Below are 18,827 nucleotides of genomic sequence, written 5' to 3' on the forward strand. Positions count from 1 at the left end.
TTATGGCCAACAATATGCATCAAATCAAGTTATATTTGCAATTCAGAGTAAAAAGTAATTTGAGCAAAATCTCTCCAATCAAAACCTTAAGATATGTTCAATAAAGGCTGTTTTTTTTTTAATGCCTTCAGACTTACTTGAAGGAGAGATGGAAACTGTCAGATCTCCCTTAGCAGTGAAGTTTTTAACCCTTGGAGCAGCATCTCAAGTTCCTGTCATATTGATCTCTTATTACAGCAGCATAGAGAAAAGATCCTTCCTCAAAGCCCTAAACTCCAGTCAGTCCCATCTGGAAACATGTCACCTTTCAAAGAACTTGCTTGCCTATGACATGTACCATTATAGGCTCTAGATAGCACTTTGAATTTTTTCCAGAAACAGATCAATGGCCACATCAATGAACTTTCCAAAAGGAACCATGTATAGAATGCATTACAGTAATTCAAGCAGGATATAATTAAGGCGTGCATTGCTATGGCCAGATCCAATATCTCTAGGAATGCATGCAGTTACACACTAGATTTAGCATGCAAGTATACTTCTAGCTGTCGCTGAAACCGGAGCAAATTCAGGCCTGAACAAGGATGTTCCAAAATGCAGATCTGAATCTTTGAGGACTTTGTAACCTTGCCTAGATTGAATATGCTGATCTGAAATTTCCATTAGCTTATGTCAGCGTTCCAAGTATCATGTAGAATTAAATCAGAGTCCAAGGCAAAACAATCCTTAAAGTTCCAATTTAATAAATCAGACATCTTAGCACGTCTGTGAAATCCCAATTCTGGAAATTACATCAGAATCCCACCCAGTTAAAAGTTCATGATCTTGTCCCCACACCCACAATCCATCACATGGTCCAATCTTCTTCTTCCACACTAGCACCTACGCCCAGCTGCTTCCAGTCAGGTGCAAAGGTGCGGAGACAAAAGATGACCTTGAGCTTCTAGAAAGGAATTTTTTATTTTGAAAACACCACATTTTACCCCTTGCTATCCCCCCCCCTTTAATGAGAGTGTGGCAGGCCAAAGATTCTTAAAGGAATGACAACTTATTTATTGGGCTTATGTGCTTCTCCACTACAGAGGAATGAGTGTAGATAACAGTACCCAATATTTGTAAATCAAGTTAAACATAAAAATTGCAGTATCTAATAAAAAAGTAAAATCATCATAATAAAAACATCTAAACATGTCAAAACTCTAGACAGCCTCTCCCTATTTTATTCATTTACTTATATTTAAAAGTTGTATGCTGCATTTCAAAATCAAAATTAAATAGGCAATAAAAATCATAATTAAAATACTGAGATAGGATCCCCAAACATCACCCCTTAAAGCCATTCTTCCAGGAACTGCATATAATTTACCAAGATGCCTTAAATATTGTACGCCTCCTAACCAGTCTGAATCTTGACTCAAAAGGGTTTTAAGAAATTCTCTCCATTTCAAATAATTTGGAGCCAAGATAAAGCATATATACCTTCCAACCAGTAATTGTTATGTTTGTAACTGCTACAAAGAAGTTTGGAAGTCATTTTTAAAGATATTTTTCTTTCATGCTTTTTTTGGTTACTCGTTTTTATTTTTTACAAACAAATCTTTTATCACCTTTTCCTGTTTCTTCTTCTATGTTTCAGTAGCTTTTAAACTTTTTGTAAAACTTATTTTAATAGAAAATATTTATTAAGAAAAGATAAATACAACCCGAACAAACAAAAGCTCTTTTGGGAATGCTCCAAAATTTTTAAAACTGGGAAGTGGTCCCAAGAAAAGCAGTTTAAGAAACACTGAACTAGATAATGCATATGATAATTCAATAGGTTGATAGGTTTTTGCAGAAATATTTATTCATGAAATGTATAGACTGCCTCCATACATTAGCAATACCCTAGGTTTTTCTGCTATGTGTAAGAAAATGCAGCAATAAACAATAACAACAATCCATTAACTCATTACTACTTACTGGTTGGCTTAGGGAAGAGACAGGCAAGGATGCTGGAATGGTCCAATTAGTAGACATTATTGTTGTGAAAGGAAGTATACCTGGTTGAGAAATCTTAGGACCAGGGATTTTTACCCAGTAGATAATGTATTTTTGTACAATTGTGAGTCTATGAAGAGACAAAGCCGGTTAGTTAACATTTGAATTGTAAAGATACCCTAACACAGATGTACAATAACTTTTTAAAAAATGATCCCGCCAAACTTCCATCCAAATCAACCCATAAAATCCAGCATTCATTCCTTTAAGGCGGCTACTCATTCCTGAATTATTTAAATTTTAATTCCTAATTAAAAAGTGGTAGGATGATTAATCATACCCAATGACTGACAAAGGCAAAAGTTCCAAAAATTCATACAGATCTACAACAAATGATAATATTTATTATTAACATTAACAAGGAAGAAACCATATCTAATCTTTGTGGTCTTTATTCTGCAAATCTTTTGAGTTTCTTAATTGTATTGCAGATGATCAGTCTAGATAAAGAGAAGCTAAACTAATGAAAATCCCCCCCCCCAAGAGGGTGAAAATCTGGGTGCATCTTATACATTGAATACAGCATTTTTGGCCTACTGAAACCCTGCACCCTTTGCAAAAAGGGGCGTGCAGAGGGTTTGGGAGGCTTGCAAAGTGCTCCTGAGGGGCTGGGGAGGGCAAAGACGAGCAAAAAATGGGGCGTTTTTTCTCGTTTTTGTCCCAGCCCCCAGGAGCACTCTGCAAACCTCCCAAAACTCTGCATGCCCCCACTTTTTTGGCAAAAAAATGAGGTATGCAGAGGGTTTGGGAGATCTGCAGAGTACAAAAACTTTTCTTTAATTTATCTCTAATTAATTTTAGTCCTTCTTTTCATTAAACTAGACATAACCAATTCCAGTAACTTTATATATTTTAGCCTCGAGTCCCCTAATCATCTGCACTTTTATTGCACTCTTTCTAGAGTCTCAGCAAAAAAAATTTTACATGATGGTAACCAAAGGGGGCCAAAGTATTCCAAGTGTGGCCTTACCAAGGCATTATAAAGTGGTATCAACACTTCAGGTGATCTTGATTCTATCCCTGTGTTAATACAGCCTAGAACTGTGTTGGCTTTTTTGGCAGCTGCAGCCCACTGCTGGCTCATATTTAAGTGATGCCATCACAAGGGGTCTGCAAAGGCTTGAAGAAAGGTTATGATTTAAATATTGAGTTAAGACATGGGGGTCTGTGGCAGGGGTGGGTTTCAACCGGTTCGTGGCGGTCCCTGCAAACCGGTTGGTCGCCGAACCCGGAAGTAAGTAACTTCTGGGAACGGCGAAGGGCGCGCCCGCCCGCCCGCGGTCCTTACCCGGTTTTGACGAGTTCTGCGCTTCCACGCATGCGCAGGATGCATACAGCACCTGCGCGATCGTCCAGGAGCAGCTGGAGTGTTGCGCAGATGCTAGTACGCATGCATGCACCGCGCGCGTGCACGAGGACGACGCCGGCCCCGTTCCAACCGAACCGGTTGGAACGGGGCGAGAAACCCACCCCTGGTCTGTGGCCATGATCCATGCCCACAAAAGGCATTTTAAGGGAGTCCATGGTGAAGAAAGGTTTGAGAACCACTGACCTACGAGGGTTCGACCTTGATTCAGGTTGAGCTGAAGCTCTTGCCTGTTGCTTTGCACAAATAAGACAGGGATTCCTTGCAACGCTGATATGTGAAGACTGAAAGGTCATGTAGGACTTTCTCAACATGACATTCAATTCAGAGATTTGTATATTTTCTATATCTTTCATATTCTACAGGCATACATATTTTGGAAAGGAATACCTCAGAACATCTAAACAGGGAAATTATTTTAATACACTTACAGAAATTGTACTTTCTTTGGCGCATCGCTAGGAGCAATCCAATAAGCATCCATATGGTTTTTCTTAGATTTACTGGTGTGACTAACAGCTGAGTTCTACAAAATACAGAAGTCCCATTTTTAGCAGTATATAATGGCTGGATTCATACATGGCACTTTATCAAGCCGCTGTATTAACAATGGCTTTTTGAATAGGCCACAACCACTTGAGTGCCAACAATGCATCAAGTCAGAAAGCAAAATATATAATGACTTAGTAAAATGTGTGAACCAACTCAATAATTAGGTTTATAGACCGTACTAAATTCCAATCTAACAATTCATGACAACTGGTTCACAAATACCAAGCCATACAAAATTATGATTTGGTTCAGCATACCATACTGATTAAGCTCATATTTTTGGAGTATAAGACGCACCTTTCCCCCCCCACCCCCCTAAAAACAGGGTGAAAATCTGGTTGCGTCTTATACACTGAATACAACATTTTTGGCCTCCCAAAACCCCGCCCCCTTCGCAAAAATGGATGTGCATTGGTTTTGGGAGGCCTGCAATTAGGTTTATAAATCATATTAAATTCAACAACAAGCGAACAACAGGCCATTTTTTGCCTGTTTCTGCCCCCCAACTCCCAGGAGCACTCTACAAGCCTCCCAAAGCCTATGCATGCACTATTTTTTGCAAAACAAATGGGGCGTTTTTTGCTCATTTTTGCGCCCCCCACCCCCCACTTCATTTTTCACAAAAAAAATGAGGCATGCAGAGGGTTTGGGAGGCCTGCAGAGTGCAAAAATGTTTTTTTTTTATTTATCTCTTCAAAACATTGGTGTGTCTTATACTCCAGTGCGTCTTATAGTCCGAAAAATACGGTAACTGATTTGTTTAGCTTAGTATGTTGTATGAATGCAACTTAACAGTTTAAAAAAACAGAGTTTATTGTTTAGCATTATACATAAACCCAATTGTGACAGGCACATTTTAAAATAAAACAGACAGCTATTAACAGAAATCTAACAAAACACTATGACTTAGCATGATGTATATCCAATTATTCTGGTGACAAACAACTTTACTGGAACAGCTAAGGTTAATGTACGAGCAATCCCATATGAAAGGCAGTCTGAGTTCATACATCATAAACCATTTAAGGCAATGAATTTATGCACCAGGAGTTTTATTCTGCCTAAAAATGAATTATGTTCTCAGATGATTTACCTCGGCTTTTAATTTTAAAGATTTCAGTGGCTTACTGGTATTATATATTTTAATATTTCATTTTAATGGTTCTTTTATTTGAAGGTGCTTTTACTATTTTATTATATTTTCATATTATAGCCTCTAGCCTACATATTCTCAGGTAAGCCATCCCTACAGAGAGTTGTGTTACTCAGAGAAACCAGCAGTGGTATCTGCATACCACCTATTTAAAATTTCAGCAATTTGATGATTTATTTGTTATTATCTGAACCCACAAAAAACTCATCAATGTTATCCAATCTGCACATTGCTCTAGAATTTGAATATATCCATCAGAAAAATATTCTGAAAAAGTTAACTGAGATAAAAAGCATACAAGGAAGGATATACCAAAAACATGGCAATGTAGTGTGCTAACAGCTACTAATTTATTCTGCATCAGATAACCAGCAGAGGGAACCCTAATATTTAAACATAATCTATAAAGGAAAAATAGTCTGTAAAGGAAACTGTATTATTAAAGCATCCTTGGTGTTGATTAATTCCAATACAAAACTGATGCAAAAATAAAACAGTTATTTAAAGCAACAGTGCTACAATATTTATAGCTCAAAGGCTAGTCAAAATGGACTGGCATAAGCCATTTTCAACATTTTCTTACCTTTACACGTCCACATCTAAGGAGCTGAGATCGTCTCCGATCAGCTAATGCAAAAGAACCAATGGGTGGGTCATCCAAGCGGTCAGCATTGCGAGCTTCTAGCAAAAAGCCTTGAAATGTGGGCCCAGAAAAACTGACTAAAATCAAGAATTTGAGAAAAGGAACGGAGATTAATCTCAGTTTATCCGGGCAATAGGAACAGATCTCAAATCCAGCATTTTGTAAACTTGCCAACTGCCAGGTATATGTCAACTTCTACTCAGGTTTTAATCTGTCTCCTCTGTTTTTTTAATTCTTTATTTTTTATAATTTACTTTCTGTAAGCTGCCCGGAGTCTTCCGGGATTGGGCAGCCTATAAATTCATTAAATACAAATACTCCCAGAATTCTCTTCAATGGCTAACTGATTGTGGAAATTATAATACAACTAGAATACATTTAAAATAAAATGTAAAAATCTGGAACAATGTTACTTTGTCATTTTATGTTTACCACATCATTTGAATGTTACACAGTCACCCTGTTTTTTTTTCTTTTTTTTCTTCTTTTTTTTCTTTTTTTTTCTTCTTTTTTTCTTCTTCTTTTTCTTCTCTTTCCTCTTTCCTCTTTCCTCTTCCCTCTTCCCTCTTTCTCTCTCTCTCTCTCTCTCCTTCTCCTTCTCCTTTTTCTTTTTCTTCTTCTTTTTCTTCTTTTTCTTTCTTCCTCTTCCTCTTCCTCTCTCTCTCTCTCTCTCTCTTTCTCTTTCTTTCTTTCTATTTATTTATTTATTTATTTATTTATTTTAAAACAGATACTATAATCTAAAACAAGCTTCAGTTACAGAACCTGGAGTTAAGACAGACAAGATGGCAGCAGCCTAGAATGGTAGCATGGTAATTTAGAAAAAAAAACTCTTGAAAAACCTATCTTGCTAGGAAAATAAATGTGGCATAGCTGCCCTAGGCTTCTCCTGGAAACAACCCATATTTAAAACTGGAAAAACCAGTAGAGCCTATTATACATGTTGTTTATAGTTTATAATCTCACATTAGGAAGGAACCATTATGAACTCAAACTGGGCCCAACAAGTCATTGCAACCCACTAGGGAAAGCTAACCTATAACCAGCATTTCAACCATATCTCTGAAGGAAACAGCAATGGGGGAAAAATTGTCAGATTTGAATGACTGCCCATCCCACCAAGAAAGAGGTGATCTGTGTCCAGTATGCAGCTCAATTAAAAAAGTAAATATGTAAATGTTCACATTTTAAAAGTACATTTCGTCTATGACTTACGAGCAAAAGTGAGCCCAACATTTCCGTTGCTAACTGAGACATTTGTTAACTGAATTTTATCCCATTTTACGACTTTTCTTGCAACCGTTGTTAAACGAATCACTGCAATTGTTAAGTCAGGAACATGGCTGTTAAGTGAATCCAGCTTCCCTAGTGACTTTGTCAGGAGGTCTCAAAAGGGGATCACATAACCCAGGGACACTGCAACCATCATAAACTTGGCAAGCACCTGAATTTTGATCAAGTGACCATGGGGATGCTGCAAAGGTTTCTAAGCAGTGATGTGCAATGAGCTTTATGGCTGGTGAGGCAGCAATTTTTTTAGGCTTGTGGACTTCAATTCCCAGAATTCCACAGCCAGGCATGCTCAGTTCTGATTTAAAGCGACAGCATTTTTTCCCCTTGCAAAATTCTTTTTCTTCTCCCTCCCCCTCCTAACTCCCTCTCTCCCTCCCCCCTCTCTCAAACAGACACACGCACACAGAGAAGTTGGACCCCTCACTCTCACACTCTCTCTCAAACAAACACAAACACATTTCCCTCCCCCTGAAATGTGAGCCGCCCTGAGTCCCCTCAGGGAAAAGGGCGGCATACAAATAAAGTATACAAATATATTTTCCAATGGCTTGAAAGCAGCTCCTCTGCCATACCCCCGCTTTCCCTGCTGCCTTCCAATCCGAGCCTTTGATTGCAGGTGGAGCCACGTTGCCTTTTCAAACTTGTAATCAGTGAAGCTGGGCTTATATACTTTTATCCATCTCTCTCTCTCTCTCTCTCTCTCTCTCTCTCTCTCTCTCTCTCTCTCTCTCTCTCTCTGTGTGTGTGTGTGTGTTTGAAAAGGCAACGTGGCTCTGCTGCAATCAAACTTTTTGAATTCCTTCCCCCCTACACACACACACACACACACACACCTTTTTCCAGCTGTTTCAGAGAGGATTTCAACTCTGCTCTTGCCTGCTCTCATGAAAAGAAAAAAAATGTGAAAGGAGAAAGGCAAGAGCTCTGAGGTCAGGCTGAGCTAGTTGCTCCCAGAGAACTCTAAAAAGCCTCTAAAATGCCCTCTACAGAAGGCGAGAGAACCACATACCTCCTTTGCATAAGGAATTTTTCGCCTTTTAACCCTTGCTTAACTCTGCTCAAGTGATCATAAAGCTAGAGTAAAGGAGGCCCGTGGTTCTCTCGCCTCCCTCTGCAGTTAAGCACTAAGCAGAGTCATCCACGGTGACTCTGTCAGCAACTACCTTAGCCTTTTTCCTTTTACATTTGTTTTTCTTTTCGTGATGACAGTGGTGAGGCTCTGCCTCTCCTGACTGCACATCCCTGGTTCTAAGTGTGGGGAAATGGTTATAAGCCACTTTTCAATGCCATTGTAACTTTGAATGGCCACTAAACTAAATATATGTTGAGGACTACCTATATATAACAACCACAAAAACATGAGAAGATGGGGTTAGCATCACAAGAGAGCCTTGGCAAAAATCAATACCTTTCACGTGATCTCCTGGCTTAAATTCGGTCACATTCACTTCAATGGTGTGCTTGGGAAATTTCTGAGGCGACCTTCCATGAAGAGGCAACATAGAGTCACAGGATTCGGATACTTTCCCATTTGGGTAACCGGCTGATTGATCCCAAAGGCACACGAGCAGCCAAGCAATAAAAGTTATTCTGGAAGACTTCATCTACCAAAACAAATTAAGAGTGAACATCATAGAACGTCCGTCATTCATTCCTTCACATTTTTCCAAAGCATCCTTGCCGTAGCCTTGGTCTTTTAAAGTTTAACCCCGATCCCTTTTTCCTTTTTCTTAAATGAATCAGAACAATAATTTTGATTCTTCTCCAGAATTAAAGGGCCATGGGTTATTTTGACCTTGAACCAAACATGTATGTTTTGTCCGAATACAAAATTGTGCTGAAACCTATTGTGCTGCACACATGAACAGGTTGTACATGTGCGCAGCATGTACATGAACAGATTTTTCAGGCCCCTACTCAAGTACAACCCTGTTAATTCTCTGTAGGCCCAGATAAGATGAGCCAGTATAGTCACCCACTCAAAGTCAAAGAATAAGAGATGATTTCTAAGATGATAATTTTGGCCAGGAACAGATTTTTACTATAGTTATGCTAACATATGTAGGTAGTCCTTCACTTATGACTATGATTAAACCCACAATTTTAGTTCTATGTTGTGATTATCATAAAACAAATCATGTGACTGTACATGATTTTATGGCATTTTTTGAGGTTGTTAAGCAAATGCAGCAGTTGTTAAATGAGCATAGTGGTCATTAAGCGAGCCTATTATTTGTCATGGGTTTTTTTTTTCTGGAAACTGGCATTTACTTGTAAATTAAACAAGTAACTTTGTAATTAAAGTTGTAAATCGCAATCACATGATTGTGGGATTCTGCGAACGGCAATAAATATGGGTCAGTTACCATGAGCCCAAAATGCAGTCATGTGGACCACAAAGGGATCCTGGACTTTGGAACTTCAAATCCAGGTTACAAGTAGCTTTTTCAAGGTCGGTCATTAAGCAACCAGTTGTAAATCAAGGACCACCTGTACTCCAAAGGTTACTTTTCTGCTCTTCTGGCCAAAGAAAACAATGGTATTCTGCTTTTCATAAGGAAGAGACACATTATATTCACTAGAATCCCGATGGATAAATTGAGCTAAGAGACAGTCAACTGGACTAAGATTCCCGAGTGACCTTTATGGCCCATTAGATTTTTGTACTAAATTCTTTCCAATTGGTTATTTATTTATTTATTTATTTGTCTTGTATGCCACCCACTCCCGGAGGACTCCGGGCAGCTCACAAAAGACAAGGGAAAGGGGGGAACGAGACAAAGACAACATATTAAAAACAAAACCAACATTCACAATTTCCGTGGAGGTAGATGCTTCTCAGCTCCCCCCAGCCTGCTGGAACAGCCAGGACTTGGTGGCTTTGCGGAAGGCCGGGAGGGTAGTAAGGGTCCGGATCTCAACAGGGAGCTCGTTCCAGAGGGCCAGAGCTGCAACAGAGAAGGCTCTCCCCCGGGGAGTCGCCAGCCGACATTGGCTGGCAGATGGAATCCGGAGGAGACCTAACCTGTGCGATCTAATTGGTCTGAGAGAGGTAATCGGCAGGAGGCGGTCTCTCAGGTACCCAGGTCCGATGCCATATAGGGCTTTATAGGTAGCGACCAGCACCTTGAAGCGGATTCGGAGACTAATAGGTAGCCAGTGCAGCTCGCGGAGGATAGGTGTAACGTGGGTGTACCTTGATGCACCCACAATCGCTCGCGCGGTTGCATTCTGGACTAATTGGAGTCTTCGAACACTCTTCAAGGGCAGCCCCATGTAGAGCGCATTACAATGGTTCCTTAATTTAGCCTTTCTTCCTTCACTCCTTCACACGTTGCAAGATATTTATTTTTTTTGCTTTCATTTTATTAAATTTAAACAACCTGCCTCATGATTACTCTGGATGGCTTACTCTTTAAAGCAATGTTGTCAAACTCGAATTCATCTGAGGGCTGCATCTGTTTTCGGCTGCGACGGCCTCCTGCAACCCTCTGCCAGTGAAAATGGAGCTCGGGAGGGCCGCATGTAGCCCTCTCGAGCTCCATTATCACTGGCAGAGGCACTGTAGACACAAGTCCTTTGCTGTTTCCAGGGTGGCCCCATGGACCAGATCTAAGCACCCCACGGGCCAGATCCAGCCCCCGTGCCTTGAGTTTGACACCCCGGCTTTAAAGAAACATAAAATAGAGCTAAAGAATCATGCACATGCAGGGGAAAAAGGCACCAAAGAGATAATTTATGGGGCCTTTAAACCCACCCTGGCCTACAGTTTGGGAATACACCAAGTTTTCAAGGGCTTTCAGAATATCATCAGGGTGGAAAGAGTGTTTCTGGGATGATGTTGTAACAAACAAGGCATTCTTTGATCCCCATGGATGACACTGTTCAATCAAAGGGACTTGGGGAGCACACACACAGATCTTTCTGGATTAATAGCCCACAAACCACTACTTATCTCCATTTTAAAGTACGGGACTAGATATATTGTGACTTCATTATCTTTGGGTCCTCATAATCATTACTTTCAGTGTTGTAATTATCACCAGTGAGCAATATTAAAATCCTACAGGCATGTTCTTTCAACCTAATTTTAGAATACTCTACCCCAATCTAACATTCTTAACTATCATCCAAGACAGAATAGCCATACAGTCTGAGGTCTATTAGATCTGGAGTTAAATGCTAACTGCAATTTAAACAAATTTCCATTCAGGTTTTAATAATAAAGACAAACCATCAATATTCCAACTAGTGAGGAATGCTGACACAACTGAAACATATATTTAGACTGTAATAACCATTGGTGCTTGGGACTTTTCAAATGTAGATGTTTTTCAAGAAATAAAGATTTAATGAAAAATGAGACCACTTGAGTTTTGGCATTAATGCCATTCTGCTTTAAAATGGAAGAGACTACCCTGTTTCCCTGAAAATAAAACCTCCCTGGATAATAAGCCCAATTGGGCTTTTGAGTGCATGCGCTAAAATAAGCCCTCCCCCAATAAGCCCTCCCTGAAAATATTGCAACACAGCAGCAACCATGAGGTGACCACGCTCGCTGCCTCCTGCACCTCAAAAATAATAAGACCTCCCTGAAAATAAGGCCATGCGCTTATTTCAGGGGTCAAAAGAAAATAAGACCCGGTCTTATTTTCAGGGAAACATGGTAGTTTATTGTGTATGTTACCTCTTTCCCTGCAGATTACAATCCTTAATTTTTTTAAAATATCTCTTCTCCCTATTTTTACCATAAATTAAACAAACAAATATTACCTAAAGCAGTTAAAAAAAACCTGGTAATGGCTAAGAGCAGAAAAGTTGAAGTCAGAGAAGTTGATTCTGGCTGTACAAGACCCAGCTTTAAGAACAAATGCATACAAGGCCAAATTGAGATGACAAAAAAGAGACAACAAATGTCGCCTCTACAAAGAAGCTGAAGAAACAGTAGATTGCCAAGTTAACAGCTGCAAGAACAACACACAGTCTGACTACAAACAACGGTTCCACCACAAAACCGCGTTCGACTAAAGGGCGCTCGACGAAACCGCGTAGCTGACGTCATCACAGCGCGACAACAGCACGGAGAAAAAAGCACGCTGTAAACGCTAAACCTAAAATTAACCCCTAAACCTAAACCTAACCCCCCTAAACCTAATCCTAAACCTAACCCCCCTAAACCTAACCCTTAACCTAACCCTTAACCTAACCCTAAACCTAACCCTTAACCTAACCCTAATCCTAACCCTAACCCTTAACCTAACCCTAACCCTAACCCTTAACCTAACCTTAAACCTAACCCTAAACCTAACCCTTACCTTAACTTGAATCGGCTTGCTTTCAAAGCGCTATTTAAAGCGCCCTTCTTTCTCCGCGCTCGCTGTTGTTGCCCTGTTGATGACATCAGCGACGCGGTTTAATCGGGCGCGCTTTAGTCGAGCGCGGTTTTGTCGTGCCACGCAAACAACAGCATGACAAAGTAAGAACAATGGTGCATTGGAATTGGAATATCTGCAAGAACTACCACTTCCTCCATGCGATAATTGGTGGGACCACAAACTAGACAAAGTAATAGAAAATGAAGAAGCTAAAGTACTCTGGGACTTTAGAATTCTGACAGGCAACCTGCCACAAGATTTCCCAGGCTTAACAACAATAAGAAACATTTTTTAAAAATCTGGATATTGGACGTAGCAGTTCCTTGGCCAGCAGAAGAGAAGAGGAAGAACTGGAGAAAATTAGAAAATACAACGACCTGCAAATAGAAGTAGAATGACTGTGACAAAAGAAAGCAAGGATGATACCCATATTAATAGGTGCCTTGGATGCAGTCGAGAAACATCTGACGCATCACTTGAACATCATCTGTATTGACAAAATCACTCATCAGTCAATTGCAAAAGGCAACTTTACTTGGAGTCGCGTACATCCTGCAACAATACCTTTGATATCATCAAACAACATCCACCTATCCCAGGTTATTTCTACAATTCATTTGCATATCTTCCATTGTACTTTTGTCTTAATTTTATATGATATTTACAAAGCTTATTTAAAAGGGACATAATTAGTATATATGCATGTACGTTTTGTATGTATATGTATGTATGTATGCATGTATGTATGTATGTATGTATGTATACGTACGTACGTACTAGATTTTTATTCCACCTTTATTACTTTATAAGCAACTCAAGGCTGACAACATATATAATACTCCTTCTCCACCTATTGTCATAAGATTATTTATATTTCACATTTCTAGACCATCCATGCTTTCAAGGAGATGCCAGTAATGCTCATTATTTGAATTCAAACGCAAATAATCAAAGTTCATTTCATGTTTGAGCTCTCTACAAATACAAAAATCCTTGAAGAGATGAGTGAACTTCAAAAATTTTCCTCAAAAAAAAAGGAGTCAGCACTGTGAGTCACTGATTTGTGATCAAACATCAGTGTGGAAGAACTGAGTTACTTCAAAGAAGTGCTAGGAATTTCCCAATCAAAGCAGTTAGCTGGTTTTGAAGAAAAACTCTTTAAGTGTCAACCCCCCTCAACTGGGCCAGAACAAAGTTGGTAAACCTTTTTGGCACCAAATGCCGAAACGGGAGCACATGGGAGCACTAAAAAACGGAAGAGCAGCTCTCTGGAATGCATGCACGGGAGCGCCGGAAACCAGAAGAGCAGCTGGTCTTCCGGTTTCTAGCGCGCATGCATGCATGAAGACCAGCTGGCCAGTGCACACACATGTGCTGGAAACCAGAAGCTCAACTTCCCCTTGCACGCATATGCACCAGGAAGCTGCTCTTCCGGGTTCCGGCACTCCCACACATGTGAAGACCACTTGGCCGGCACACCGGAACCCAAAAGAGCAATGGGTGATGGCTAGAGTGATGGCTCTGTGTGTCTCTTCTGGCATGCATGCCATAGGTTCGCCATCACAGGGCTAGAGTAATAAAAGCTTGTCAGTGTGATTGTTTTGCACATCTCCCACCATAGAATTAGAAGGTCTTTGCCTGAATTACTTCTGAATGTTTCTCCAGCCCTTTTTGCCTAAGTAACAGTTCCTGCATATTTCAAGTCCTCTTCCTTACTCTGACAGATATTATAGGTTTAGGTAAGCCTAAAAGTTTAGAGGGGGGAAGGAACCACAGTAATACTTTAAATGCAGTTTAAAATGTTTAATGTTACAGAATGGTTGGTTTGATATGAGTGTAGCATGTCACGTGATCCCAGCCATAAACCATATTTTAAACCTTGGCAGGATATGTAAGTCTAGTCCAGTGGCTCCCAATGTGGGACCCTCACCTGACAGGGGGACAATTTGAACTTCGTTTAAACCAAGTTAATGGCCTTTTAGGCTTCCTCCGTGAGAGTAGAGTTCACTTTTTGAGTAAAGTTAAGAATTATATGGGGAATTATACTAGGATTTTAAAGATGCTTAGGTGGGACATAGCCACAAAAAGATTGGGAAAAAGACTGGTCTAGACTAAGACTTAGAGATAGTTAGAAATTTCATTATTGTATTTGAAAATATTTCTATAACTCTTTAAGTCTCCAAAAGCAGATTCCAAACAGATTTGACCACATTCTTTATAACTGAAAATGACTAAATCCTAAGAAACATATATTAAAAACAAAATCATAGGGACATATATGCTCTATATCAGTTGCTGCCAGTTATACTTAAGTTACATATATGTTTATTTGAGGAAAAATGTAGCAAAACATAAGCTTAACTACCACTTTGAGTTAAAGATAACTTATCAGTTATGAGCTTCATTTGACCTATTAATATTTTCTGGGGTATAGCAAGTTCAAATTTATAGTCTAGGAGGGATTTCATGACACCCACTCATACGACATCAAGAGAAGAAATGCCAATATGAAAGTAGAAGGCAAGGACTGCATCATTTTTCAACATTTCTTTTGACAGCCTGCCAAATAAAATCCTGTCTTCTGTAAAAGACAATATATAACCACTCTAAGAAAACGACTGTGTCATATCGTATTGATGGAGCTTGCAAAGGAAGCCATTTTCCCTCTGTTTCTTGAATCATTCATCAATACTACATTAACTCTACTTGAAATAATGACTACCCTCACATCACCAGGCACCAATGAGTATATTAATGAAATGAAGGTTAAACAAAGAAACAAAATATAAATTTGGGCAAAAAAGAGAACTTGAAGAGCAGGAAGCAAGGAGGTAATTTTCTAACTTCCCTCCATAGAAAAAGTAAGTGGATTTATACTCAAAAGATCCATCTCTAATATTAAAGGAGCTACAATGGCTTTGTAACTTGAAGAAACGGACTACTTTTCATAATCAAATTACAGTACAGACAAATCTGTTGTCCAAATGTCAATTTCCATATATTGGAATCACTTAACATGGCTGTTTTATTTTCTACACAAAGTAGAAAATAAAACAGAGAACGAGGATTTTGTGAGAGAATAACATTGTAATCTCTTGCTTTAGCTTCTTAAGAAGGAATGTGGAAGAAATGGACATGCAAAAGAGCAGTTGAATTAGGTTTCAGTAATGGTAAAGATTCGGCATGGAGGACCAAGGAACCTCATCATCTCTCTGCCCAACTTATCTCACAGAAATGTTGTGGATAAAAATAGAATGCTAGAATTACTGAAGAATAGGTAGGATATAAATTTAATGAATGAATGAATGTTAAACATAATTACTAAAAAATAAAATAAAATATAGTAGCCAGTGAAAAAGCATCAGAATTTAGTACGCAGGATCAATTTTTACTAAAAAATAAAATATATTTATGCTATTATCCACATTTTTATATTATTATTTGCAGAGTAAGGTCAAAGAAAAAACAAGACTCAGGAATAGTTCAACTTTCCAATGAACCCCTAACCATAAAGAAGTCTGTGAATTTTTTATTTTTTTTTAAAAAAGGAAGGTAACATATTAAGAATGATAATGTTGTCACTCATTGGCCATTGAGAAAATCATACTACTAGGTTATTGCTATATCAAGATGACCCATTTGGACTTTGTAAACAGAGCTTCATATACAAGGCTGAGTCAGAAAAGAAGGGGCTGGTAACTGATAACATTTGAGAGTGACAGATTAAATACAGCTGAGCTTCTAATGGAGACAAGACAAGCTTCATTGGGCAAAAAAAGTATTTGTTCTGAAGTACAACCAAGGGAATATACTCAGTGGAACAGCTCTGCCAGTTTGTGTTCAAATGAAATCTCCTGCTACACACCTCCCAATAAGAACTCACAGGTTACTCCTCCTCGGGTGCTGTCGGCCGGACAATGCCGACTGGCGACCACTCGGGGGAGAGCCTTTTCTATAGCTGCTTCGGCTCTGTGGAACGAGCTACCAACAGAGATCCGGAACCCTTCCGGCATTCCAGAAAGCCACCAAAACCTGGCTGTTTCCGGCAGGCCTGGAGTTGCTGATTCAAATCAGGTTCAACCCCCAATTAAACCGGATGTATGTTGTGTTTTTAATATTGTTTGTACTGTTTGTATTCTCCCCCTGTGTGTTATTTTATTTCATTCGTATTTGTAAGCCGCCCTGAGTCCCCCGGGATTGGGCGGCATATAAACCCATTAAATTGTGAATTGCGAAATCCTCCAAAATATGATTTATTAAATGGCCTTTAGGTCACAACATCAAAGAAAGACAAGATTATCAAGGAATGTCTACTCTGTTGGTCTCTCCATCCCCTTAATGTATCTGCTTTCCTCCAAGGAGTTCTATGGCAGTATAGGCCATCTCCATCACATTTTTATCCATAAATAATCTATAGTAAAAAAAAAAATTACTCCAAAAGATACAAGGTTTCAAAAATGCTTATTAAGTTTCTTAGGCATGGATTTGGCCATCTAAGCATGAGGGAGAAATAAATCAATGAAGTTCAGTTGTATTTTGTAACTGTATTTGGGAAGCAGATTATTTTACTTACTGCTTCTTTGCGATTCATATTTTTATGATGTGCTAAAAGAATTCATATTTAGGAAACTTCATATAGTTCAGCTTCTTTTATTGGAGGTTTTGAAAATGCCATTCTACACATCAGTCTGAAATCCAAAAAAGTAAACATATATATTTAAGGAAATATATATATATTTAACGGATGTGTTTTAGCATTCTAAAGTTAGTTATGCTGTTTGGAGTGGCAGAGATTAAACCATCAAATGGCATTCTTTCAAAGATGCTTTGTCAATTAAATCAGGATGAATAGTAATGATGGATTGAAACCATCCCAAATCTATTCCCTGAGAACAGCTACGTATGCTTAATTAAAAGTTTGCACAGGTTACAACACAAATACTGTATATCTCATACCCAGCAGCATTTCTCATGTCCCTAAAACTTATATTTATCTAGAATATAACATACCAGGATTGTCTAAGAATTATTTGAAAGCTTAAGAACATATTCCTTTTTGTATTCCTACTAGCAGTAAGTGGTGCTATCGCGAAGTGTCTTGTTGAATATCTCATACATGAAGAGGCCAATTCAAAAACAAAAGTTATATGCAATTTATCACAACATTAGCCTTCTGCACCAACGTTTTCTTTTTGCACACTCCATTAATATTACAGAATATATTTTTCTAAAAGAAAATATTTGCTGGCTCCAGACAACGCTGAGATTTCTCAATGTTGATGAACAAAAGAAGTTTCTCTGAATGCCCATTGGCCATTGCCAACCTAGATAAAATGAAGATGAAAATGATGCAAGGCTTACTCTCGGTGTACAAAATAGCAATGTGCTTCCAAAAGGCCTAACCAGGGTTTAACAAAACCCATGAACGTTTCTTCCTTTACACTTCACTTTCAATGGGGCCTTTTAAAAACAAGACCCCAGCAACTCCTCTTTAAACTATTCCTAGTAACTTACGTGGGTAGCTTTACTACCTACCAGGAGCAATGGCAATGAACTGCTGGATACAATATATAATGAAAGCTTCCCAACATATTCCAGAGAAGCTGTTTTAATAAACCAATTCACTCGTCCTGCCAGCTTCCCATAAGCTTGCTCGCACCCGTTGCCTTATATTAACTGCAAGCTTGTAGGTTAAACCATCCTTTGCCCAGCCTCTCTGAATGTCTAGATGCCCACAACACCCGTTTCTTACCTTGTCAAACATCGCATAAGCTTAACCACCCAAACTTTTGCCCGATAACAGCAGCAGCAAGGAATGAAGACTTCCTACACACAGCCTATGCGTTAAAGCTATCCAAGCGCGCAGGCAAACATGCTTATCTATAGGCTCTCATAGCCGAGACTCTTCCTGTATCGCATCCCAGAAAGGGCGGAGCCGAGAATACGAGCTAAAGAGCCCAAACGCACTTTTGGGAGAAGGTGAAGAAAGAAACTTTCACGCCGTGGGAGCGGTGGGGGGGAAACAGGAGAATGACCCTCTTATCCAACTTCTACGAACTTGTTCGATCGCCTGGGATATTTGATGGCGGGTCCTCTGGAGTTCAGCCTTTCTAAAAGAATGTAGAATGCTAAAGTTCCGCCGAAGACATAAAGTGGTTGCAGGATTGTGTCTTAACGTGGGAACCCAGCTACCACACCGCTAAGGGAGACACACTGCTACGCGTGATGAAGGCTTAACTTACACCCGGCTAGCTGAGCGAGAAAGCGCGTCTGATTTGAGTTAATAAAATACCAATCTCCTCTTACTCAAGAGAAAACACTGAACTCGCTGGATGTTGCTTCTATATATCGTATTGCACGTTAGATTTTAGACACTGCTTTTGCTGAAAAGTCTAATGGGACGAC

General features: G+C 39.3%; 1 protein-coding gene across 1 annotated transcript in view; it reads right to left on the reverse strand.

The window, feature by feature from the left end:
- Positions 1-18,249, reverse strand: part of FRRS1 (ferric chelate reductase 1) — a 37,312-nt gene extending 19,063 nt beyond the window's left edge. Inside the window, exons 1-5 of the mRNA XM_032219106.1 lie at positions 18,175-18,249; positions 8,456-8,651; positions 5,695-5,831; positions 3,838-3,932; positions 1,963-2,110 (exon numbers count right to left, since the gene is read on the reverse strand). Of these exons, the coding sequence (XP_032074997.1) occupies positions 1,963-2,110; positions 3,838-3,932; positions 5,695-5,831; positions 8,456-8,651; positions 18,175-18,186 (588 nt within the window). The 5' untranslated portion in view covers positions 18,187-18,249. The remainder of the gene's footprint in view (positions 1-1,962; positions 2,111-3,837; positions 3,933-5,694; positions 5,832-8,455; positions 8,652-18,174) is intronic.
- Between the last annotated feature and the right edge of the window lie 578 nt (positions 18,250-18,827).

The sequence above is a fragment of the Thamnophis elegans genome, chromosome 5 (genome assembly GCF_009769535.1).
Source record: "Thamnophis elegans isolate rThaEle1 chromosome 5, rThaEle1.pri, whole genome shotgun sequence".
Taxonomy (NCBI): Eukaryota; Metazoa; Chordata; class Lepidosauria; order Squamata; family Colubridae; genus Thamnophis; species Thamnophis elegans.